The 24,324-nt window shown below is 43.4% G+C and overlaps 2 protein-coding genes across 7 annotated transcripts in view; one reads left to right on the forward strand and one right to left on the reverse strand.

The window, feature by feature from the left end:
* Positions 1 to 345: 345 nt before the first annotated feature.
* On the forward strand, positions 346 to 4,289 carry dda1 (DET1 and DDB1 associated 1). 2 transcript variants are annotated; one of them, XM_034583186.1, is made up of 5 exons: positions 346 to 735; positions 1,324 to 1,389; positions 1,574 to 1,625; positions 2,127 to 2,188; positions 2,358 to 4,289. In XM_034583186.1, exons 1-5 carry the CDS (start codon positions 727 to 729, stop codon positions 2,460 to 2,462), a joined length of 294 nt encoding a protein of 97 aa, XP_034439077.1. In that variant the 5' UTR covers positions 346 to 726; the 3' UTR covers positions 2,463 to 4,289. The 2 variants fall into 2 exon arrangements, with proteins under 2 accessions (XP_034439077.1, XP_034439076.1); XM_034583185.1 differs by having other exon boundaries at positions 364 to 735; positions 1,324 to 1,404.
* Positions 4,290 to 4,406: 117 nt separating this feature from the next.
* Positions 4,407 to 24,324, reverse strand: part of ano8b (anoctamin 8b) — a 38,664-nt gene continuing 18,746 nt past the window's right edge. Inside the window, exons 2-20 of one of the 5 annotated variants that reach the window (XM_034583166.1) lie at positions 22,949 to 23,059; positions 22,061 to 22,193; positions 17,885 to 18,023; positions 17,714 to 17,810; positions 17,375 to 17,491; positions 16,762 to 16,889; positions 16,491 to 16,652; positions 16,239 to 16,391; positions 15,917 to 16,043; positions 15,696 to 15,751; positions 15,532 to 15,606; positions 15,247 to 15,381; positions 13,068 to 13,315; positions 12,430 to 12,591; positions 11,917 to 12,349; positions 10,803 to 10,994; positions 9,899 to 10,030; positions 9,213 to 9,323; positions 4,407 to 8,170 (exon numbers count right to left, since the gene is read on the reverse strand). In XM_034583166.1, coding sequence (XP_034439057.1) covers positions 7,448 to 8,170; positions 9,213 to 9,323; positions 9,899 to 10,030; positions 10,803 to 10,994; positions 11,917 to 12,349; positions 12,430 to 12,591; positions 13,068 to 13,315; positions 15,247 to 15,381; positions 15,532 to 15,606; positions 15,696 to 15,751; positions 15,917 to 16,043; positions 16,239 to 16,391; positions 16,491 to 16,652; positions 16,762 to 16,889; positions 17,375 to 17,491; positions 17,714 to 17,810; positions 17,885 to 18,023; positions 22,061 to 22,193; positions 22,949 to 23,059 — 3,434 coding nt within the window. In that variant the 3' untranslated portion in view covers positions 4,407 to 7,447. Of the gene's footprint in view, positions 8,171 to 9,212; positions 9,324 to 9,898; positions 10,031 to 10,802; positions 10,995 to 11,916; positions 12,350 to 12,429; positions 12,592 to 13,067; positions 13,316 to 15,207; positions 15,382 to 15,531; positions 15,607 to 15,695; positions 15,752 to 15,916; positions 16,044 to 16,238; positions 16,392 to 16,490; positions 16,653 to 16,761; positions 16,890 to 17,374; positions 17,492 to 17,713; positions 17,811 to 17,884; positions 18,024 to 22,060; positions 22,194 to 22,948; positions 23,060 to 24,324 lie in introns of all 5 variants that reach the window. The other 4 variants (XM_034583165.1, XM_034583167.1, XM_034583168.1 and 1 more) reach the window with 4 other exon arrangements.

The raw sequence follows: 24,324 nt of genomic DNA on the forward strand, positions 1-24,324 counted from the left end.
AACATAAGGCCTCAATCATTTTGGGGTTGTACTTTTGTACAGTTGGAATAAACTTAAGACTAGACTAGAAGAGAAGAGAAGAGAATAGAAGAGAATAGACTAGACTCCACTAGAATAGAAGAGAATAGAATGGAATAGAACATAATGAAATAGAATAGAATAGATTGTAATAGAATCGAATAGAATAGAATAGAATCGAATAGAATCGAATAAATCAAAGCAGAATAGAACAGAGCACTTGTCAAACGGTGTGACCAGTAGCTGCTGGTGTTTTTATGATCGAGTTCCTCATGTGCAGAGCAGATCACCTAGTTGTTCACCTAGCTTGTCTTTCTCTTCGATGATTGGCTGTCTGGTCGAGCTGCGGTCACGTGGATGCAAGCCTAGGCCAATGGGCGCTCTCGGGGCGGTGCTGCGGAAGCTACCATCATGCTAGCTGCAGGAGTCCTGTGGAAGCCGCTCTGCTAAACTCATGTCCTGACGTCCACTGTCTCGTCTTCCTCGTTGTCTTGTCCCTTATTCTCACGGACACGTGGATCTAGGATGGAAACAACAACAACGTGTGCCTGAAGCTCGTCGTCTTTGTGCGCCAGGAGGAGCCGGCAGGACAGTCGGCTAAGGTGAGCTAGCCGCGAAGCTAGCGCGGCTAACCGTAACACACCGCCTCTGCCATCACGACAACAGACACAGCCCACGAGTCGGTGGTTCGACGTTTCTGGAGACATCATGGAGAAGGTTCGCATTTCACAGACACACACACACAGACACACACACCATGTCTCCCAGCTCCTGTTGGTTCATGTAGGAACAGCGAACGTGCTAAGTGCGAGCTAGCTGCTAGCCACACCTGCTCCTCCTGCTTGAAATGCATTTACCGAGGCCGAGCCGGCATCTGTCTCCGCTGGGCTCGGGCTCGCTCGTTTGAAGCCGCTCGTCGTGCAGTTCATCGGGCATCACCTCCTCCTGTCGCCGGAGGTCGGTGAGGGGCAGAGCCGCGGGGCCCCGTGTCCAGCAGGGGTCTCTGAGATGAGGGAACGCCCAGCGGCACCGAGCCGGTATCCTCCATCCACATTAACAGGGACACCTCCACCTGTCAATCACCTGTACTAGAAACCTCCTGGCACACACACACACACACACACACACACACACTGTTCATGTGCACTGCCACAGGTGAATGGCAGCAGTCTGTTTGTTACAGGTGTTAATATGTGTGGAGGTCACAGGACACATGGCCTGAGACTTGCAGCCTTGTTGAGATTCTCATGAACTGCCTGATGGAAGAAAAAGACATTTATCAAACCACTCTCTCCCCCCCCACAGGCGGATTTCTTGAAGGGACTTCCTGTCTACAATAAGAGCAACTTCAGCAGATTTCACGCAGACTCTGTTTGTAAAGCATCTGTGAGTATCCTACGACGATATGTATTTCACCAGACTGTCTGTTTAACGTTATATTTCAAAAAAATGTTTTCCGACACATCAAATAAACGATACTGACTTTGTTACTTAAGTTAATACACAAAATGTTGCTTGAGAAGAACTCACAGCTGCATTTTGTAACCTCTTACAGAATCGAAGGCCTTCTGTGTACCTGCCAACACGTGAATACCCCTCTGAACAGAGTAAGCTCACAGTAAATAGCCTGGATACATATGTCTTAGACTGTATATTTAGATAGACGATATGTGTCCACCTCCTTCCACCAGAAAATCAAGCCAAAATAACCCACATAAGAACACTGTCAATCATGACGTTTCACCTTGTTTTTATTGCATTAAACTTACCAGAAAAAAATGATCACTTGAACAAACATCAGTGTGATAAGAGCTACCGAAAATCACAGATATCATCTTGGAGAAAACATGTATGTACGTGTGCTTTGACTTTTTAGTTTGGCTAATGTCCTGTCCACTAACATAGAGGAGGCAGGATTTATAACTTATACTGCAGCCAGCCACCAGGGGATGATCAAGTCACTTTAGCTTCACTGAGGGTTAGAATTTACAAAGGGAATTTAGAACCACTGATGTGTTTTTAATAAATGTCTATTTATCAAATCCATACCATGATTGTTTTGCGGAGACTAATCAGGCTAAAATTATTTATTTTCTGTGTTTCTACAGTTATTGTAACAGAGAAAACCAACATCCTCCTGCGTTACCTCCATCAGCAGTGGGACAAAAAGGTGAGATGGTGCACTTGTTTAGAGTTTATAACCTAAGTCTTCAATTATTGACTGTAACTTTTTTATATTAGGTCTTTACCTTGAACAATCTTTGGTGTTTGGTAGTTTTATTATTATTAAAAAACAAACTGAATTTACTGATTGCTGTATGATTCTCTGTGTCACACAGAATGCAGCAAAGAAAAGGGAACAGGAACAAGGTGAGGGGGACAGCCCGGCACCCCCAAGGAAGATCGCCAGGACAGATAGCCAAGAGATGAATGAGGACTCGTAAATGTGCGTGTGTGTGTGTGTGTGTGTGTGTATATATGTGTGAATGGACGTGTGTGTTTGCGTGCACAGGGTATAGCTAATACAAACCAACAAATTCAAAGGATAATCCGACCCGAATACTATGGCAGGATGCCAGAATCTCACACAAAGAATTAGGGGAATTCCTACCAACAAAGCAGCCTTTCCTGGTGTAAAGATTTGAGTGCATGAAAAGATCGACAGAGCAAAACCAACATCAGCGAGGGATCCTTATACGGGTGTTAATTAATGTTGGCTATTCCCTGTGTGTGTGAGTATAAATGTATATGCTTGTATGCATGCTGAGCTGTGATTGTGGGTTTCTTGTGCGTTGTACTGTGTGTGTGTGTGTGTGTGGGTGAGAGCTGAGTCAATAGTTGAAAACGTGTCGGAGTAGATTTAGGATCAGCGATGGACTTGACAGATGAAACTATACCCTAAAAATCAGTCTCATACATGACTCGTGTAGCCTCCTGCCTCCTGGAGAGTCTGTACTGATTAGTGCAACGATAACATTTTTTGTTACTGTTTTAATTTTATTATGATAACTTTTATTTTTTACGTACGGCAACGAGCTTCCTGCCAGCCACAGTGCCCGCCCTCTCGGTTTCACTGCCCACTCTGCGACCACACGGGGGCATTGCCACATTTCTCCACACTGTCAGAATCAACAGAACCAAGAACGCACTGTGAAGAACAGCACAAAGTAGAAGCAACTCTTTCCCTTAGATGTGTGTTTATGGTGAATATGCATATCGTCATTCTATCCTGGGACTTGTGCTCTGTAGGAAAAATGTTGTGTTGTGGCTCTGAGAAATATTTTTTACATCTAGCACCACCTTCTGGCCGGTCGAAGGTAGTAAGTAAGAAAGGCCTTGAGTTTCAGTTTTAGGATGAAAAAGATGGAAAAAGTTACATCCAGATATGAAAGTGTTTATCGTGTTGTTGGGTTTCCAGCTGCACCACTCGGCAACAGCACAGATAGTGAAGAAGAATATGTATAGTAATGTATGAAAAATAATACATTGTGTGTAAATAATTACCAATAACAGATGGAATATCTTTGTGTCTGCATTTTTTGTAAAATATTACACACCTGTGGATACAATAGAAAATCACCCTTGTGAGTGTTGAGAGCCGGGCGGACGTGACCTCTTCTCGCATGTTGATGTTTTCATGGCTGGGTTTCATATCCATGGACCGGTAATAAGAGTGCGGGGGTATCTCACGTGACTGCAGGAGGTTTTAGCCTGGAGGCCTTACAACCTGTCAGCGCGGTTCAGACTCTTTGCTGGGGATGGCTGTTCTGTTCGCCCCGTCTGTACGACAGCCCCGCATGGTTTGAATCTGAGAGCTGGCTTCGATGAACACGAGGGTGGGGGGGGAGGGGGTTTGAAGGGGGGCGTTATAATTTCAGCCATAGAATGCACAATAAGCATGCACAGCCAAGTGCTGTCGCCATCCTGCCTTGTTCCAGAGATTCAGTTTTGCATCAGTCTTACTGTACATGACTGAATGAAGCTTTTTTCTTTTCTTTTTAAAAAAATGTTCTTACCACCGCGCATCAGTCACATTAAAGCGTCCTGTCCTTTTATTGGTTGATGCTGCAGTGTGGGTCGACAGCGTGGACGGTCATCTTCCTACCTGCAGTATAAATACACCATCTGTTATTGAAGCGAAGAACCATGTTATGCTTCTGCTCTGATAGACTGTTCTACTACTCCACCCCAGGCCTTGCCCCCATCTCATGTGTGTTAGATAAGACGTGTTCTTTTTAGCTTTGCTGAAATAAAACTGGATTGAAACTGGGGTTTTCTTTGTCATGTGGTGCTTTAAAATGCAGAAGTTAAAATCCTTGACGTCTGCATGTCCTAACCTTGAGGTTTGTCTTCGAAGGAGAAAAAGAAATGAGTCACAACACATAAAATGCATTTGAAATAGTTTTATTAACTATTTTTCAGGTCTTACAAAAATATGACAAAATAAATTAAAAGAAATAAATAGTCCCATTTCCCAGTATTTTTCTTTAAAAGATTTGTTTTGTACAGTGGTACATTGGAAGAGCATGTGATGTTCAGTAAGTGAGGCTTCCACAAAGATGACTTCTCTTAAACTTCGAGGTTGAGGGTCAGGTTTTTTTTTTTTATGTAGCTGTGGTGAGAATCTCACCTGTTCACAGACACTTATCATCGTCCAGTAGACAGAACATTTGCTAAATTCACTCAGTCCTTTCCCACTGATTTGACTTGTAAAGTGTGGATACACTAAATTCCTACGAGAGCTGCTGCTTTGATAGTGAATTAAAGACGACTGATGAGTCCGAGCTGACGCCTGTGCTTGGCCCGAGTCACTAACATGTTACTTTACTTCAATTCATGCAAATTTAAAGACCTCCGTTAAAACAATATGCAAAATTTGTTGCTGCTAACAAGAACTCAAGGATGAAAATTGGTTAATTGTGCCCAGTTCTCCCTGATTAAGGAGGAACTACATACAAATCCAGGCCTGATCTGAACTCCCATGCGATTTGCCGGAGTCAGCGAACGCCCTCATGTTTGCCCTCTCACTCCAGTTGCCTCCATCAGGACACCGGCTTGTCCTCTCTACAAAAACACCCAAACGATGATGAATCGACTCTGTTGCATCATTTATTCGTCCCTGATGCTGCAAGAATAAAGGTTTGGATGAAATTAAGCTCAGCTCTTGTTCTGAAGTTTTCCAGTGAGAACAAAACAAAGAGACACCGGGGATATCAAATGTCTTTCAGCATGTTCTCTTCTCATTTTACACGCACAGAGAACAATAACTTCCAGATATAAAAAGAACATACTGCAGATTTACAGTCACACGACACTGCGATCACACAGACGTCCTATTCCCTTATTGCATTCAATGTCAGCAAGATATTTTTGTCTTTCTGTGGAAGTACGTTTCTGAATTCTATTTAGGCGCATGACTAAGAGGTGGACTTTGCTTACTGTAAAGTTATGAAAGCAGCGACGGAACATAAAAAACAGTTTGAAGCTGGGTGTCGTCAGCAGCCCTAGGACGGGTCGATTCTGTAAACACAAAGCTGTGGATGGATGAGATTAACTGTTTCCGCACATTAAATATGAGACGGGGCTGGCAGAGCTCTTACTGGACGGTAAAAAAACTAAAGATGCATAGAGTCTGGCTCGGGGTAATGCAGAAGGAAGTGGTGCTGCAGGTGGGGGGGGGGTTAATAGTCTTCAACAACTCGGTTATTGCCAAAATCATTGCCAGAGGTGACGGCGTGGAAATGCATAGTTAATGTTACTGTGTCTCAACCCAGAGGGCGATGGCCACCGACACCTTCGTTGCTGTGTTAGACGCCATGATTCATTTCCCTTTCACAGTCCTGCTGCAACCACACAAGTCAGATGACTAACTGCTTATTTCAATTCGTTGTTGACTATGTACCCATTTGTGTTTAAACTGTTCAGTGGCGCCCCCTTCTGGGGAGACTGTAGAAGTGAAATACCGGTTAATTAATGGTAGACGATGATGGGCTTCCGTACTTTGAGGAACATCTATTTTACAAACGGCGCCGAAGTGCACGATAAACAGAATTTACAGAAAATACATGATTGGATAACAGTATAATCCGAATGAAATAACACTTTGGTTAAAAAAAAAAGAAAGAAAATCTCCATCATCAGCAAATGATGCGTATAAAAAAGATAAAGCTCAACATAAAATAAGAGCAGCTATTGTTTTTTGTTTTTTGTTTTTTTTCTAAAAGCCTCTTCTGAATATTTAGGAAAGTTCCATAGTAGCTGAGAGCAGGGACGGGTGAGAGGAGGGAAACAAACAATCCAGCTTTTGCATAATGTCAGGAGGCAGGCTGGTGTCAGCGCTCTCTCTCTCTCCAGGGTGGAGAGAGGTTTGCTTCTATGCAGGGCGTCGAGGTTTAGTGCAAATGTTGTTGTTGTTTCTTGAACTCGCTCGTTTTGCCAAGTCTGGTTGGAGTGTGTGGAATGGAGCTCCGTCTGCCTACAAGATGTTCTACAGGCGTGGATGGAGAACGGCGCTCAGGCCTCTGGGCTCCAGGTTCCTTTTTAATTTTTTTGCAAAATCACCATCGTCTGCTTTATTTTACTCATTTATTTATTTGCCTTTTCTGGTCTCTCCTTCACTCCATCTTTTGGGGGAAACACTGGTATGCGACAGCTCGACTTCTTTCTCTTGGAACAAATCTGACTCTGCCACAGGTTGGGACCGCGTGTGGGAGGACGTCACCTCTGCTTTGAAAATAAAGCTGGTGATTTATCGGGGATGTTCATAAAGGGAGGGTTTGGGTGATGATTGATAGGAATAATTAAAAACACTGATTGGTATTGCTTTTACTTTTTTTTTTGTACCCACTTCAACACAAAAGTGAGGGGCCCTAGAATTCCTCACTGGTGATGATCACCGGTGTTGTGACGGCTAAAGAACACTCTCAGTAGTTAATCGCATGTACAATCGTAGATCCTTTCACACCACGGGTTTTTTAATCTTTTTTCCTCCGCAGCAAGCTGATATGTCCGAGTGGGAGGCCACAGAGATGCTTACAATTTCTGACTAGAAAAAGAAAAATCAAGAAACACAGCTCTCTGCTTTAAAGGCTTGAAAATATAAGAAACGCAGCTCATGCATTTCTTTATGTATTGCAGACAAGGAAGGGGTTGTATGTTTGTCTGTGTGTGTAAAGGATTGTGTGTGTGTGTGTGTGTGTGTGTGCATGTGTGTTTATTCAGTCATCGTAGCAACGTCTTTCTCATAAAGCCAGTTTTTTTTGTCCCTCAGCAAAATAACCCAACACACCAGTCACCTCTCATCATCTCATCGTTTCCTCTCCCTGCTTCAGGTACGTCTACACGCCACCTAGGACGATTCAGCAGGTGGGTCAGGCTTCTCAACACGTCGCTTCCTCAGCCGAGACGAGTTTTGTTCTCTCTGGAGCGACTAAACTTTAGAGCCGGCCGCGTCCACAACTGTTGAAGGTCCGTTCTCAGAGTCTTCCCCTCCGGGCGAGGGGATCTCGTCTGGAACGCCGTTCAAGTCAGACCTGGAAATGTGTCTTTCTGATGCCCCCTCCCCGGGTCTGGGCAGCGCCGCCCCGTTCACACACGTCCCTCCCTCGGATTTCCCAAAGTTAAACAGTTTCCCAGGGTTGAAGGCTTTGCTGGGTGACTGAGAACGCTCCTGAGAGCTGCTACCTAATGATGAAGATGATGATGATGCCGATGCGGTGGAATTGTTGGCTGAGGCGGCAGACGCCACACCTTCCTTCTTGTTCTCAGGTGACTTGAGGAATTTGAAGCTCAGGAACCCAGGGAGCTTTGGCTCGTTGCTGGTGGGTGACTGCGGGGAGCGGGCGCCACCCGAGGAGAACTTGCTCTGCAGCGGGATGATCTGCTTCAGCTTCATCACGTTGTTGTTGGCCAGCAGAGAGCTGGGCCTCTTGGGTTTGTCGGACCCCCCGCCTCCTCCCCCTCCTCCACCCCCGGCCCGCGATTTGCTGCCGTGACTTTTGTCATGGTGGTGATCCCCAGAGGAGTCACCCTTGCTGTCGTCCCGCTCCCTCTCCCTCCGGGCCATGTGCTCCGCCTGCCTCTGCCTCTCCTCTTCCTCCCTCTTCCTCCTCTGCAGCTGCTGGTAATGCTGCTGCGCCTGTCGCTCGTGCTTCTGCAGAGGAAGGGAAACATCGCCACGATATATTTATCAGAATCAGCAGTAACCCAGCAAACCTTTACAATACTGCAGTGGCAACAATCAAACAAATACCTTACTGTAGTACTAAGCCTGCATTAGCACTGCAGGGCACAACTACACCTTATTCTCTTTGCTATGTCGTAGATATTGTATTTCTCAAATGTGTTGTTGTTAAAGTATCAGCAGAATGAAACACTAAAAAGAAAAGTGCAGCGTCGCAGAACTGAATGTTTTCTACTTCTGCCAAGGAGGTGATGTTTTCATCCGCATCAGTTTGTTGGTTTATTTCTCAGGAGGATTACACGAAAAATTATTTTACGGATTTCCACCAAACCTGGAGGAAGGATTGGGGCCGGGTTTAAGAAGAGAACATCAAATTTTATTACTCATGCAGATTAAAAAATGTATCCGGGATTCTTTTCACTTTCTTAAACTATGCTTTATGACAGAGAGGTTGGGTCATGTAGGTAATCAGACGATTCCTTTTTAACTCCTGTTTTCATGCGCTTATGGTTTACGCAAAATCTTTATGAGAAAAAATCTGTACATTTGTTTATAAGTTTGTTATTTGATTGTCAGCAGGATTATGAAAAACTAATTTACTGATTTGCATGACATTTTGTGGATGGGTGAGGGATGACCCAAGGAAGAACCAATACAATTTTGGTGCAGATCCAGAAATTCTTTAACATTTTCTTTGATTTCTCAGAGAATAATTTATGGATCTTGATAGAAAAAAATCTGTCACGTTTAGAGGACTGACATATATGATAGTTTACAATCTGCTGCAGACACAAATCAAAATCTGGATCTAGTAAATTTAAATGTGGCTTCATGAGGGGACTGTTGAGACTTTTGCTCTACTGAGTGTTCTTCTAGTTTTATTACGTTACAGTTAGAGGTAATATTTTGAGGCCTTGTTCAATCTGCCTGAAAAGTTCTTGATCTTGAACTTTATCTCTCTTTAATGGACATTTTAATTAATTAATTAATATAAATAAGTCTCCTCATTTACCTTGAAGGCCTCCCTGCGCTGATAATCCAGTTTAGCCATCTCCTCTCGGACCCATGTAGGGATGTCAGGTATGGCCACGTGGATGATGTACTTCAGGAGAATGGCAAAGTGCTGCAGACAAACAGGAAGGCAGAGACTTAAAACCACGACATTAATACAGTACAACCAGGGTCAGAAACAGAGCACCAAACAAACATCGGGCTGTGAGATTCTCCTCCTGATCGGCCCGACTCCTTTACCAGGCCAAGACAGAGCTGCAGGCTGTTTACCCTTTTCCAAAAATAGAGCCACAGAGTGCACGGCTGACAGAGCCAACGTGAACCAGAGCATGTTCCAAGAAGCAGGAGAAACACGGAGGGAGCTTTATACTCAGTTATGGACAATCAGTGAACATACTCTATGTTCAGAATATATGTATATGAATATTTTTGACCGACCAACACATCTTCTTCTTAACATTCTTTTGAAAATATCTGTAGCATTTAATGAATCGTCCAAAGTCTTTACAGATAGAAAAACAAAACATAAAGTTGTAAATGGATTTGCAAACAAAATATCTGGCACATACTCTGATTAGCGTACACCTTGTGCTGGGTCATTAGAAAAGGGGGGGTGGTGTTGGAAGAGTTCCAGAGGAAAAGTTTGAAAAAGCTCGGAGTCCTTCTGAGTGACGAGCGGGAACAAACCTCGAGGATGACGATGGAGATGATGGCCATCTCCGGGCTGAGCCACGGGAACAGACGCTGCAGCTGACCACACTGACCAATCAGGTAACAGTTCACTATGATGGCGATCAGGCCCATGGCTTCCATTGCAGTCTGTGCACGAGACAAGAGAACAGGTTGCAGCTTTGTTGTTTCTTAAAAAAACGATTTTGTGATTTGCTGAGAACAGAGGGAGCTTTTATATTGAGTTCAGGTTCGTGGCTGTTTGTCCGACTGTTGGCAGGATTACGCCGAAACTACAGAATTGATTTTCCTGAAACTCAGTGGAAGGGTGGAGTACGGGCCAAACAAGAACCCATTGATTTTTGGAGTGGATTCCATTAAGTGGCGACTCCATGAATTTGAAAACATTGTGAGATCGGGCGTTTTTGAAATTGTGGGGAATTTATCAAGACATAATGCAGAGATCTCTATATAAAAAAAAAAATCAGACATGTACAGAGTGTTAATGTCTATGAATAAAGTGAAATATGGTGCAGTTTTGGATAATGATGTGGATTTTGTGAATCAAAATAAGGATTTAAAACAAGGTGATCTTTATTCAGAACTGTACAGTAACAAATATACAACTTTCAACTATATAAGAATGGATATGTTGCCTGTGTTCAATGTGAGCAATTTGCAGAAAATGTCTGTATACATGTTATATTTATTTGATCTTAATACATGTACTGTATATGCAATATGGTGATGAAGTGGCCAATTAAGTGCTAGTTGTGATTGTTCTCAGCCTGATGTTAGTGCTTGATAAAATCCAATGCCACTGTTACATACAGTAGTTAAGGTTCAATATTTCTAGTTGTCTTTGAGTGACAATAAATTCAGGCTTGGCAGAAAAAGCTCATGAGCTCATGTCTTCACTCACCTGCCACTGGCCGATGCTCTCCACTCGGAGTCCAAACGGCCTCTGCAGGCCGGTGCAGAGCTTGAAGGCATCGCTGCGGATCTCGATGATGTTGTTGATGAGCGCGCACATGGCCGCCAGGGGGAAGGCTGAGGAGAAGAGCACCACGTATCCGAACTGGACAAACATCTCCTGGTAGTCCTGGAAGGTGTCCTGGGAGGGACAAAATAGATCATTGCACCACAGCTCTGGTCCGAATGCCAACATTTCACTAATAGAGAAGAAGAATTTGTTTGACTGAAGCAAATCAATGAGCAGAAGAACAGAAAAGAAAGGTGATAGCTTCGCATTTTTCTGAAACAACAGTTGTTATTCAGATCACACTCTGGGCTCTTGTGCGGTCGTGTCACTGAAGGCTGATGGATTCTGTTGGATTCATGTTGCAGTGCTGAACTAAGTATGAGGAGAATGACAGCGTGTTCCCCAGCAGACAACATGCAGTAGAAGGTTGTTCTCTACCATTATACAACATCAAGTAGCTATTTTCTATCTGTTCTGATTATGTTATGGCGTCATAATCTGACCGATCTACAGAGAAACTCTCTGCGATCTAATTTTCATAGAAAACCTCTCAGATGAATTTGTCAGTCTGGGTGTTTCTCTCATGCTTCTGTTATGAGACATTTAGAAAACAAGGGTCAATCAGCTTTTCAAATAATCTACTCAAACAGAAATAACCTCAGAAATAATCTGACCAAAATGAAACACAGAATTCGCTGCTGGGAACGTCACAGAAAAGTAGATCTACTTCCCGAGTGTGTCCCCTGTGTTCATAGTGATGCAGGGTTTTGGCTTGTACTCAATTTACTCTTGTGTGTTTGCTAAAGAAGTTGCAGCAATGATGATTAGTAATGATTTGCAAGTTTGTTTGAACTGCAAAAAGAAAATGACAAAATACACATAGTGCGGTTTTCTTTGCTCTGCTTCGCCAATTAACATCAGTCTTTCCTGGGTCTGTGCCAAGTGTTATTACAACTAATCGTCCTGATATGAGGGTAACACCCAGGGTGACAAATACGACGTCTATCTGTTGACACACTGTCCGCAGTTCACAGACGAGGTGTTTCCTCCTTACAGCATAAGTCTGCATGCAGCTCTCCATCTCAGCCTGAGTGAGCGTGGTGCTCTCCCTCTCTGCAGGGGGGTCCATCCACGATTCCCTTTTGGTTTTAGGCTCGGGTCTCTCCGTGCTCCTGCCTCTTCTCCTGTGTCGCAGTGACGTGCTGCTCTCAGAGCCAGAGGGAAGTGGAGCAGCAGCAGCAGCGGCAGCAGCAGCATTAACTCCCTCAGCCGCACCTGTCCCTCCCCCACCAGCCTCCTTCACATCATGGATGTCATTATCGTCGTCGTCGTCACACATTTCAAACACAGAGGACGGGTCCATTCCCTTTTCCACCATGGTGGGGCTCCCTTCATCCAGGTAACTGTTGTCTATGGGGGGTCCAGTGCAGACGGGTCTTCTGTCCACCTGAGCATCATCATCATCATCATCACAGATCAGCAAAAAACACCATTAATAATGAAGACTATATTAAAAAAACAGTATAAGCAGATTAACAGTCACATTTATGTTATCACAGTGTATTTTACCTTCTCTATGAAGCTGACCTTCCTCAGCTTCAAACCGCAGTCGATCAGACTTTCCTCCTCAGTCTCTCCTTCGCTGAACCTCCCACTGTCGGCCTCGTCCCTCTCACCTCCCTCCTCTTCATCGGGCACCCCGCACCCCCCGTTTAAACACTTCTTCTCCCTGAGAGGAGTCGAAGAGACCAACAGACGTCAGACAAAACGTGTAAAAAATAACAAAAAACTTGTGTTTTTGTCAACAGCTCAGTGTCTAACCCCAACGTGAATCATAACTGTATGTGTGTGCACAGACAACGGTAGATACGTGTCTGTATGTCTGAACACAAGCAGGTCTGTCTGCAGTGACTTATACTTTACGTGTATAAGTCCCATCAATATGGATTTTTGGAGTAAAACATTTAGAATAACAATATATTGGGCGATAAATATAAAAAAAAACTATATTTGCAAATAAAACAAACATGAATGCATCTTCTCTGCAGGATAATAAAAGCTTTTATTTATCGTATATGCGTATCGGAAAACAACAGGCTCATTTTGGTCGATTTTCAAAAGGACTAATTTCACACAAATACAGCTAATTATATAGAAGTTGAACCCATTTTTTATGTAAAACGTAATGTAAGTAATGAGTCTGACCTCCTGTCTGGCTGCCCCAGCCCAGGCCGCGTGCCCCTCAGTCCAGGTCCCGGCATGTGCTGGTCAGTGGGAGAGACCTGGGCTTTCCCAGCTGCCAGCCGGGCATATTTCAGCAGCACTGAGAGCAGCAGGTCCCACATGGCTCGCAGTGAGAGCTCGCCCAGCTTGTGGCGCTCATACAGATAAGGCTGCAGCACCTCCTTCACATTTTGAAGGAACTGGCGTATGATGAGCAGAGTGGCCAGCATCTGAGAAGGACGCAGAGAAACAGTCATGACTGATCAGAACATTTTAAAGAAATGCCTCCCTGGAAAACAAAATGCAAACTGCTCGGGATGCAAGAGGAACAAAGAGGACCGGCTGGACAGAGGAGAGAATAGACTCCCAGGCTGAGAGGGGCAGTGGGAGACACACTCTTAATGCAACAAATCAATCCTAACACACTTATGTATGCAGACTTTATCCACAAGCAAATCACGTAAGACAGAGGCCTGCTGCGGAGCGTTTCCCAGAGCATTAAAAATGTCATGACTTCCTTGGGATGTGTCCAGAAGTGTAATATATTTGAAAGAACCAACATCACAGCGTCTAATCCACTGTGGGAAAATGCTCCAACAGTTCTGAAAGCATATTTCACTGATGAACATGAGCATTAGAAGCCTTTCAGTAACTCTCATACCAAACAAATGCAAATCATATACTTTAGAACCAATATGCTTAATTAAGAATATACTTCTGGTTTATTACAACTGGGGTATGATGAGGAATCTTTTTTTCTCACTTTCTTAAACATTGGACGGGTGTTTTTCAACCTTTTCATTGATTTTTAAGAAAATAATTAATGGATCTTGACGGGAAAAAAAATCGGTCATGTTTAGGGAACTGATATTTAAGAGTGTCTGCAATTTGGTGCAGATCCAAATAAAAATTCAGCTCTAGTTCATTTAAATGTAGCTTAAATTATTTTCATTTCTCCAAAATGTCCTTATACACCAGAATCATCCTTTAACACTCAAAACCAAGCAGTGAGTTTATCTTCAGCCGTTTAACATAAACCCAGAGGATGAACATTGTCATGAACTGCGTCACGAAGGCTTTACTGTCGTTTCATCTCGTCTCCAAGTCAAATAATGCCGATGCACAAGATGCAAACACCAAACCACAATGAATCCCAGTCAAGGACACACGGACAGAATGTTATTTCAGTCAATGATGGGAGACCTCGGAAAACGGAGAAAAGGAGATCGTGTGCTCCCGCTGCTTCCGACTGGAACAGTCAGCTCAGCTATGTCAGAGTCTGAATCAAGCTGACAACACCAGATGGTTTTCTGTGTTTTCAGTGTTTTAGCCAGGTTATTTTTACTTTTGTTTTCTATTTATTTCACTGCAGCATCAAGAATAACTACAAAAATACAAGAAAAGTCGTGTCTGCTTATTTTACTCTTGTGTGATAATGTAGTGTTCAGTATATATAGTATGAAGTGTGTACAGTATATCAGTTGGTACTACGACATGGGAAAACAATGAAGTCAGGTGATTTTATCAGTTTATGAATGAAGTGTCACTCCGGCTGAGAGTGGAACAGAAACTGTCAAGACTGGGTGAGAAATGTAAGTGTGAGAGTTGTAAACAGCGATTAACTCAGACTGCATGAGAGGAAAAGACAAATAAAGAAATCCACGTTGACTCCACATTACCATGTCGAAGAAAAACGTAAAAAGAAATTGAAAAAAATGTTCCATCTATGCAGGTGAGGTGGTCTCATGGAGGGAAGGTGGGTGGGGGGTGTGGTGTGAGTTCTCAGTCGTCCAGAAATGAAAACACCAGTCATTTAACACTTAGTTATCTTGAGATTAGAATATCAATGCATGAACCGGCCCACGTGTCACTGCTGTCTGGGAAGTTTTCAAAATGACACATATTATATTTGAGAAGGCGATATTGTAAAATCTGAATTTGGTTTTAGTTATTAAACGTAAATATGAATCCTTTGATGCCAATGGAAAACAATTCAATTTGTAAAAGCAAGCCTTCACCAGACAGAGACAATTAAAACAATGGGCTGCTGGTTCATTCATTCATTCATTCATGGTTGAAAAGTGCCATGCAAAACCCCCCCCCGGGGTGGTCAGAGTTTGACCTCTGACCTCCCACCCCGAGGAGGAACAGGGGCTCGTACTTTGGACCTGAGAAAAGTCCTGGAGAACCAGGGGACAGAGATCATAAACATCTTGATCTTGAAGAGGAGGGAGGGCAGCAGGTTAACCCGGACCTGCCGCTGCAGACTCCTCAACAGAGACAACACCAGCAGCATCTTCCACAGACGCACAAATGGATGGATGTGTGGATGGAGGGTTATGGGAATCAATGCATGGAAGCAAAGAGAGCAGAGGATTTTAAGAATGAGAGATTACAACAACACGTGTTGGGAGTCTGGAGATTTACTGACAGAGACGTTTCTTACCTCTTTCAGACGCTCCATGTCTTTGAGGTAGAATCCAATGTAAAAAAGGCTGAGATAAGAATTTACAAACTGAAACTGCAAGAGAAAGAGAGGCCAGGTGTCATATATGAAAGGAAATAATCAGATTATATGGTTTAGATATTATGTAATGAAAAGCCACTCACAAGAACCATTTTGATGATGAGATTTTTCTCATAGGCACTCTGGAGTCTATAGTTTTCTGTTGAAACACAAAATACAGTGAATAATCTCTTATTGCACCTCTTGAAGACTCATAAACAATTTAATATACTGCAAAAATAAAAGTAAATTAGAGTTTACAAGAATCTCAAATCACAGCATCGTTATCTTTAATAATAAAGATAAGATCTTTATTTATCCTCACCCATGTCGTTGAGCCAGCAGGCGATTTTCCTGTACACCTCGTCACATGCCGTCACAGTGATGGCTAGCATTATTTTGGGGATGAAGCGAGCTAGCCGAGGCATTTCCTTGATCCCCATCACAAATTCCTGCAGAGACACAGATTTTTGTTCATCATCTCCAGGAAATAAACATCAAGCACGTGTTGGTTTTCAGCTCTTTGAAAGAGAAGTTCACTAGCAGGGACCACGCCACAAAAATATGCAATTCAAAAGGTTTTAAGTATGAGTGCTACGTTCAGACGAGCAGGAGACGTGTGCAACAGATGCTGACAGCTGACTGACCTGCAGCTCAAAGCAGATGAGCATGACCAGGAAGACAAAACAGAGACAGAGGATACAGATGGGCAGGCTGACCAGCCACCTGAATACACGCCTCCTCCACGGAGGATAGTAGAACTCCTCACATCCTGTTACGGGACTACAGCGCTTGACTCCCTGCAGACAGAGAGATGCAGAGAGAGGGAAAGAGTGTGAACAGACCTCATATAGAGGAGGGGAGGAAAAGGAGGATGGAAGGTTTTTACTTTCTCTCACCCGGAACTGAGGCCGTGGTTCCTCCAGGGATTCAGACGGCGTGTCCAGAGTTCCCCACTTGTACGCCAGCTCAGCCCCCCTCCTCTTCCACCGCTCCAGGAACAGAGTGGCCCACACGACGTTGAACAGGGCAAACACCACACAGCAGATGTCACGGCTCGTCTGAAAGCCCCCAAACACAAACAGATGCTTAAATCTGTGATCAGGTTATACAATATTTTTCGGCTGGTGATTAGAGATGTTTGAGGCCACGACAGGATCTCCCACTCACCTGATCTGACTCGGTGAGCATCCACAGCACAAAGCCGATCACAGCAGGATACAACATGGATGTGGTGTAGAAACCCAACCAGGCAAAATACATGGCGATCTTCACCCCGAAATAGTCACAGATATCATCTGCACAAACAAAGGGAAAAACAGAAGTTAGAATGAGGAAAACGCTGTGTGTGCTGTTTATTCCCCAGTCAGACAAGGCAACATATTTTATTTTGTAATAAAGTTGTTTCATCATCATGACATTAGCATGTTATTTTTACCATATGAGGATAAATGATTGATTAATCCTAATAAACTGTATTTAGTGTCTTTAATGGCTATTGGTTGGAAAAGTTAATGCATAATTAAACTACATAATTTTCTGACTTTGTAGAGATGTAATGATGACATTCCTGCCATATGATTCTAAGTTATGTTTGATCTATACAAGCTTCAGGTCATGTTTGTAGTCCAATAGGACGCAGAGATACCACAAAACATTTTCTGGGTTCTTTGTAACTTCTTCATGGCGTAATTTATCACATACGATATGAAACAAGTGGGAATAACTGATTAATATAAGCTTTAGATTGTCTCAGTCTGTGCTCATGTTTTGTGATTCTGACCTAAAGGTTGTTTCTCACAAACAGCCTGGACCCAGGACTTCATCAGCTGACCCAGGATCCTCTGCTCATGGAGAGGAAACATCTGCTGGATCACACCTCGCGCACTCAGCTCCGGGACTGCAGAGAATAATGAAGCGAGAGGAAGATAAATTGGATTTGCACAGAAGACAGAAACGCGGAGAGATCAGACTGCAGTAAACTGTGAGATCCTCATGACCTCAAACCCAAACCAACTGAGGGATTATCTCCAAAGCCGAGCAGGGAACACCCCTCTGTCTCAAAAAAGACAAACATCACCCAATCTCTACTAACATTGTACTGATGATAGAAGCAGCTTACTGATTGGCTGGCCCTCCAGGAAGTTGATATTGTGAAGCACCTCCCCGTGTTTGGCACGTAGATTTTCCAGCCAGTATTTAATGATGCTCTGCCTCTCCTGCAGCGAACGAGAGGAGTGAGACACGCACGGTAACTTGAGAACATGTTCATACGCGTGTTAGCGACTCTGACCTGTGACGTGAAGAAGCACAGCTCGCTCTCGATGTTCTCGTAGATGTAGTCCTCCTCGCAGGAGAAGCTGCGCGTTCCTCCTCCGAACTCGGGCTTCACCGCTTTCCTCAGTCCCATCTCGTCAGCACCTCGCAACAAACTGCAGCACAAAGAAAAACCTCAAGCCTTAAACGCTCGGTTCAACTTGTCTCGACAACATTTGCTTCAGAAAGTGACTGATATGCACATATTGCACATTTATGTTAACAATCTGTATCAGAATATGTTGCGTACCATTGAAATATAAGTATATGCACATATACGTTTTTATTATAAGAATTAAAAAAAATTCTCCTACAGGGGATGAAAAAGGGTACATCTGATATCTTGTGTTATTGCTCTTCTCCTGCTGTGGGTGAAGAAACTAAAGTGCTTTAAAACCAGATATTTCCTGTTTAATGTCGAAATTAATTACCAACTATTTTAAAAATAAATAATTTTTTTAAGGAATTAATGAAGCAAAAATGCCAAATATTCTCTAGTTTGAACTTCACACATTTGAGGATTTACTGGGTTTCTTTGTTTCATAACATAATTACAATTTCCTTTGACTATTTTCAGACATTTAAAAAAAAAAACTATAAATTAATTTGTCGAAAACATTATATTTGTTAATTGAAGTCATGTTGTGTGTAAATGAACACATTTCTGAATACACTTAATCTTATCTGCGTAGAAAACAATGGTAGATAGATAGATAGATAGAGAGGTAGAGAGGTCGATAGAGAGGTAGATGTCCCAACAACCCCTCCTCCATGTCCCTTTCTCTTCCTCCCTCCTCCTCCTTCTCCTCCTTCCACCGTCACTCTGTCTCCTCTCTCCTCCATCCCTCTCATCCCCCCTCTCTCCATCCTTTCATGCCAATGAGTTCTCTCATTGACCCCCCTCCTCCCCTTCTTCATCCCATCATCCCTTTCTCCTCTCCTTCTGCCCTTCCCAGCAGCTTTGTAATAATGCAGCACCACGCCCTCTGTTCCCCTCAGGCCGACAGCTCACCTCTCTCTCTCTCTCTCTCTCTCTCTCTCCCTCCCTCACATGTACATGTATGAATAGTTTAGCCTGTAGCATCCATCCATCATGCAGCTCCAGGCTCTTGGCGGAGCCGGACAGAGAGACACATTCAGCACTAGGATAGATTGCAGCAGGAATGTGAGGTGTACGGTTCTGTATCACCCCTGACTGGTGTTTACAGCGCGCAGCTGTTACAGACAATGTCCTTGTCTGAGGAGGCAAAAAACAGGGCTGTATCTGTTTAAACCAACTGTTTAGTAATCTAAGCCAATAACTGCAGGGCCTCTCAGAGGTGTGTGGCTCCTTCTGCTGCCAGGAATCTTAATGAGATTCTCCCTCTCTTATTTGATCGCAAACTTTATCGTCCTTTTACACTCGTCCTAATTTGGAGACGCAATCAAACACAGCATGTGGACCAAGCTGAGCTTAGACAGCAGAATTCTGAGGGGCCGTTCTGCACGTAAGGTTTATGCTAATTCAACAAATATATATCCGGTCGTAGACTCTCAGCAAAATAGAATGGCTGCAAACTGCCCAGTCATGGCTGAGGAATGAGGAATGGATTGTACATGAGGTAAGAAAAGGAGACGTCTCACAGAAAATGTGCAACTGTGCTTTTTAAGTTGTTTTCTAATTAATAAATAGAGCCATTCTGAAAAAAGTCTCTTGCTGTGATGATGCATGATAACAACAGCAGGATTCCCTCACTGGTTACCGAGCTCCTTCAAAACAAGCACTTAGTGTGAAAACAACGCTGTTTCTGATGATATCATAATGAACACGAGCCTGCGTGGAGCCCTCAGCTTGTATTCTCAGATACAGATGGGTGACGAGTTAAAAGACAAAGCAAAGTGTCACGCAAAGCACCAGACCACTAGTTTTGTAGGCTCACCCTGTTTGTTGATGTAAATGATACCAGACTACATGTGGCCACTATTCATCAGGGGTGACAGTTATCCAAACTGCAAAATACATACATTTACACGGCTGCTACAAAGACTTTAGATAGTGGAGCTGTAAGATTGTTCAAACGTTTGATATAAATAATTATCACGATAAATATCACATTACTATTATCTTTGCCAAGACTTTGAATGATATTTTTCCTTTAACTTATCAACATCTGTAACTGGACTAAAGAGAGGAGGGGAAAGTCTCAGCGCTTCAGGAACAGTTATCCAAGGTGAGAGGGCGGAATACGTCCTGTGTTAACTTTTCTGTCACATGAAATGTAGGTCAACTCATCTGACAGCAGGTGTGTGTGTGTGTTTTTGTGTGTGTGAGAGAGAGAGAGAGAAAAATATGAGAGAGAGAGAGAGAAAGGAGAAATAGTGAGAGTGAGAGAAGATGAGAGAGAAAGGAGAAATAGTGAGAGTGAGAGAAGATGAGAGAGAAAGGAGAAATAGTGAGATTGAAATAATTTTTCCTTGAGCATTTCTCTTAAAGCCGACTGTCTGAGAATCTCTCTCTCTCTCTCTCTCTCTCTCTCTCTCTCTCTCTCTCTCTCTCTCTCTCTCTCTCTCTCTCTCTCTCTCTCTCTCTCTCTCTCTCTCTCTCTCTCTCTCCTTCCTTGTCCTCTCTGCCCTCATCCTCTCACATATCCTCTCTGCTTCTGCCTTTCTCTTTCATTTTCTGTTTATTTCTTCCTGTCTTTTCCTTCTGGCCATCTGTCCACTCCTGCTCCATTCACAGGGAAAGGTCTGGTCTCATTGTTAAATGCACAGTCAGCAGAGAGGACTTAACATTTGTCATGTGCTGAAATGTAATAGGGAACAGTGAGTGCTGCCCTCGTCTGCTGGATTGGATTTCTCAGTATTTATACACACAAAGTCAACACTGAGATGCAAACGACCCTGCGCTCATGCACAATTCCCCCCTGGGATCTTCTTTTTAAAAGACACTGTGTCTGTGTGTTGTGATCAGAATGAATACAATCACCGTACTGTTCAACCTGCCTCCGGCTTCCTGCAACACTGGAGACAACCTGCAGCACATGCAGCAGCAGAGGAGTGGAGCTGATACACCTGTCGTCACTGCAGCTTCACTAATGGTCCACCGTGCAGGAGCTAAACTGCTGTGCTTATTATAGCTACAGTTATATATTTTTATATATATGTATGAAAACCATGACAAATTAATGCACTATTTTACTCTAGCACAGAACAACAGGGATATTTTTGTCTTCAATATCCCAACTCCGACAGAAGCATCTAAAAATAACTGAAGCTCAAACTACTGGAGGAAGTGATCTACTGTATTATTCAGTAGCCAGTGCGTTCATTTCCTGTCTCTCTGGAGGAAAGTTACAGCTGTAACTTCTGGTCTGTGTCTTGTCCGGAGTGACAGTGTGATTAATTCACACAGCTACAGTAAACACAGCCTCAACAGCAGTTACCTGTAACAGGTCACGAGAGAAAAGCAGAAATGGGTTGTGTTCAGCAGGGTTAAATATAAATACGGAGCCGTCGAGTCTTTTTATATCGCTGGGAATATTTTTACCTTCGCAAAGGGAGTTTTGTTTTTGTCTGCGTTCATTTTGTTAGTTAACAGGAGAAAAACTTCTCAACCGATTTCCATGCAATTTTGTGGAGGGGTGGGCCAGATTTTCACTTTCTTTAACATTGTGAGCCTTTTCCAACATTTTCCTTGCTTTCTCAGAGAATACGTCATGGATCTTGAAGAAAAGCATCAGGCATGTTTAGTGGACTGACTGCAGATCCAAATCAAAATGTGGATCTGGTGGATTTAAATGTGGTTTCATCAGGAGACTGTTGGGCCTTGGTGGAGGTATGTGCTCTCTGAGTGACATTCCAGTTTACCCATGTGGAGAAATACATTAAAATATTATTGAATGCAGTTATTCGCAGATGAGAAAACTGATTTAATTTTTATATATTTCTGATGGTCAAATACAGCAGGAGGGATAAGATTTAGGTTTAAAATAATTTATCAGTTTACTTTATCCACCTTCCTTAACATAAGGATACACTGCACGCGGGTTTGGACAAAACATCTGGACACATCTTTCACTACATCTTTCACTATTATCTGATTAATCGCAACAGTAATTTACAGATGAATCAATGATGGAAAATAACTGTCGGGAGTCACGGGCAGATTTCTTACTTTTCATACGTGGCGGTGACAAAGAACGCGTAGACTCGTGTGCGCTTGTGATGTCGAATTTGTATGATGAGCTCTGGGATTCCTAGCCGGATGTGGTTCAGTAGCCATAGTAACGTGTGGTCATCTGTGGCGTCTGTGGTAGGAAATGAAGAAGAGAAACACATTTTCCAACATACCCACGCATCATGGTACACAGGAGCTGCTCCATCCTCCCACTGTTTATTCCTGAGCGGCAGCTGGAGGCGAAGTGTCGTACTAACAAACACTAGACATTGACTTTTCCTCTCTGCCGTCTGAGCTGGTTCACTGATTCCAACTGATCACAAGCCGGATTCTCTGATGTTGAAGCTGTGGCTCAGAGAGTTGAAGGGATAATATTGTAACCCTGGTTTCTGACTGGGTGGGGTTCTCTATGCTGTGGGAACAGTCTCATTAACTATCCCACTGAAAGTCAGTTTTAACGTGTTCAACAGCAATGTCACCTTTTCAACTGTCCCCCTGTAAAGTAAAGGCATGTAAATAAGAAACCTAAATAAACATATCAATATATATATAAAATATCCAATAATATATTTGACACACATTATATATATATATTAAATATGAAACATTTTGTTGTATAATACTTAACTTAATTCTAAGATATTACACAAATTAATATACAACAAAAATGTCAATTATCCTTTTTGCTGTCAACAGTGTCATCTAACTATTGATTCTTGTAACAACCATTACAAAATGAAGACGAATAAAAAATAAGTCCCTGCAATCCCTGGTTTAGTTTATGGTCAGGACAGGTATGATAAGTAAAGGTTGGGGTTAAGGACCAGGGATGTCCTCACATGTATAGAGATACAGACGTGAGTGTTTGTGTGTCGAGTGCTTGACCTGCAAATGTCATGAGGACGTCACAGTTCTCTGTGGGCACCGTTTTCATCCAAGACTTATGAGACATGATGTGTCTCCCAGCCTGCAGCAGCCGCTTTCCGAACAGCTTATCTGAGAGAGAGAGAGAGAGGAGAGAACGTCACCATTAAAAACGGCGCGAGGAGCAATGACATTTCTGACATTTTCGTCAAACACCCCCCAAATCTTAGAGCCACTGCCCAAGCACACACACACACAAACAGAGTCGCCCTCCTTGGTGGGACAGATATAAATGTCGTGCCCCTTCACCTCACAACATGACACTAACAGAACTAATCTGGCCCTGCCGACACCAGAAGCCAAACACTCTCTGAACTGTCACACACACACACACACACACACACACACACACACACACACACACACACACACACACACACACACACACACACACACACACACACACACACACACACACACACACACACACACCTCAATCAACTCATCACGTCGCTGCAGCTATTTCACTCTTCTGCCATGTCCTGACTCCTCAGTTATGAAAGTTCAACTCTCCTTTCCTTGTCTCTATTCCTATAGTAATAAAACTCCCAAAATAGCTCCACTGTAGCCAAACAGTGGTTTCACATTATAACACAGTCGTCCTTAATGCAGCAGACTGAAGGTAAACAACGCACAGTGTGTATATCCTCTGGGCTGGATCCTGTTACGTCAAGGATATGTTATATTTTAGCTTTGGTCTCCCGGCTCAAATGAACCTTATCTTCACTTTAACACCTGATTCATGTGCAACCGACCCTCTTGAGTCTCATATTCCCGCCAATGAGTACTTCAGGGAGGCAGCAGATACAGACAGTTCAAACAGGAATAAAGCGATTATGTGACCACAACGTTTAGCTGTCAGAGAAAAGTCTGTAGAAACCGTTCCTGTCCTGAACTTTCCTGAATCATAATGACAGCGGCCTGGAGAGAATGCCTCTCCTTTAACAGCCCTGTGATCAGCGAGGCGCGGGGAGTCAGAGGAGACAGGAAGTGGAGAGGAGATCGCACAATATACCGTTTATAGGAAAGCTGAGTCGAAGCAAAAGACAAAAACTAAAATTACAAAGGATGGTGATGGATATGGTTTTACTGTGATTGATTAGGCATCAAAGCGAATCCACACCCATGCAGTCCTGAAGGTCATGGCAACAGCAGGCTGTAAATTTAACCATGACACCTGCACTACTGCCGTTAATGCCGTAAATCAAACGGTTTCTCTGCGTGTTCTGCGGCACCAATAAACATATGTCACATAAAAACATCATTGTGACCCCCCCCCCCCCCCCCCCCCCCCCCCCCCCCCCCCCCCCCCCCCCCCCCCCCCCCCCATTTCCTGG

This window comes from Hippoglossus hippoglossus, chromosome 4 (assembly GCF_009819705.1).
Source record: "Hippoglossus hippoglossus isolate fHipHip1 chromosome 4, fHipHip1.pri, whole genome shotgun sequence".
Taxonomy (NCBI): Eukaryota; Metazoa; Chordata; class Actinopteri; order Pleuronectiformes; family Pleuronectidae; genus Hippoglossus; species Hippoglossus hippoglossus.

What these genes read in the sequence shown, in the direction of transcription:
- dda1 (XM_034583185.1), top strand. An exon ending in ACTCTGTTTGTAAAGCATCT is followed by an intron (nt 1,405 to 1,573) that starts GTGAGTATCCTA and finishes AACCTCTTACAG; the next exon opens with AATCGAAGGCCTTCTGTGTA. An exon ending in ATCAGCAGTGGGACAAAAAG is followed by an intron (nt 2,189 to 2,357) that starts GTGAGATGGTGC and finishes TGTGTCACACAG; the next exon opens with AATGCAGCAAAGAAAAGGGA.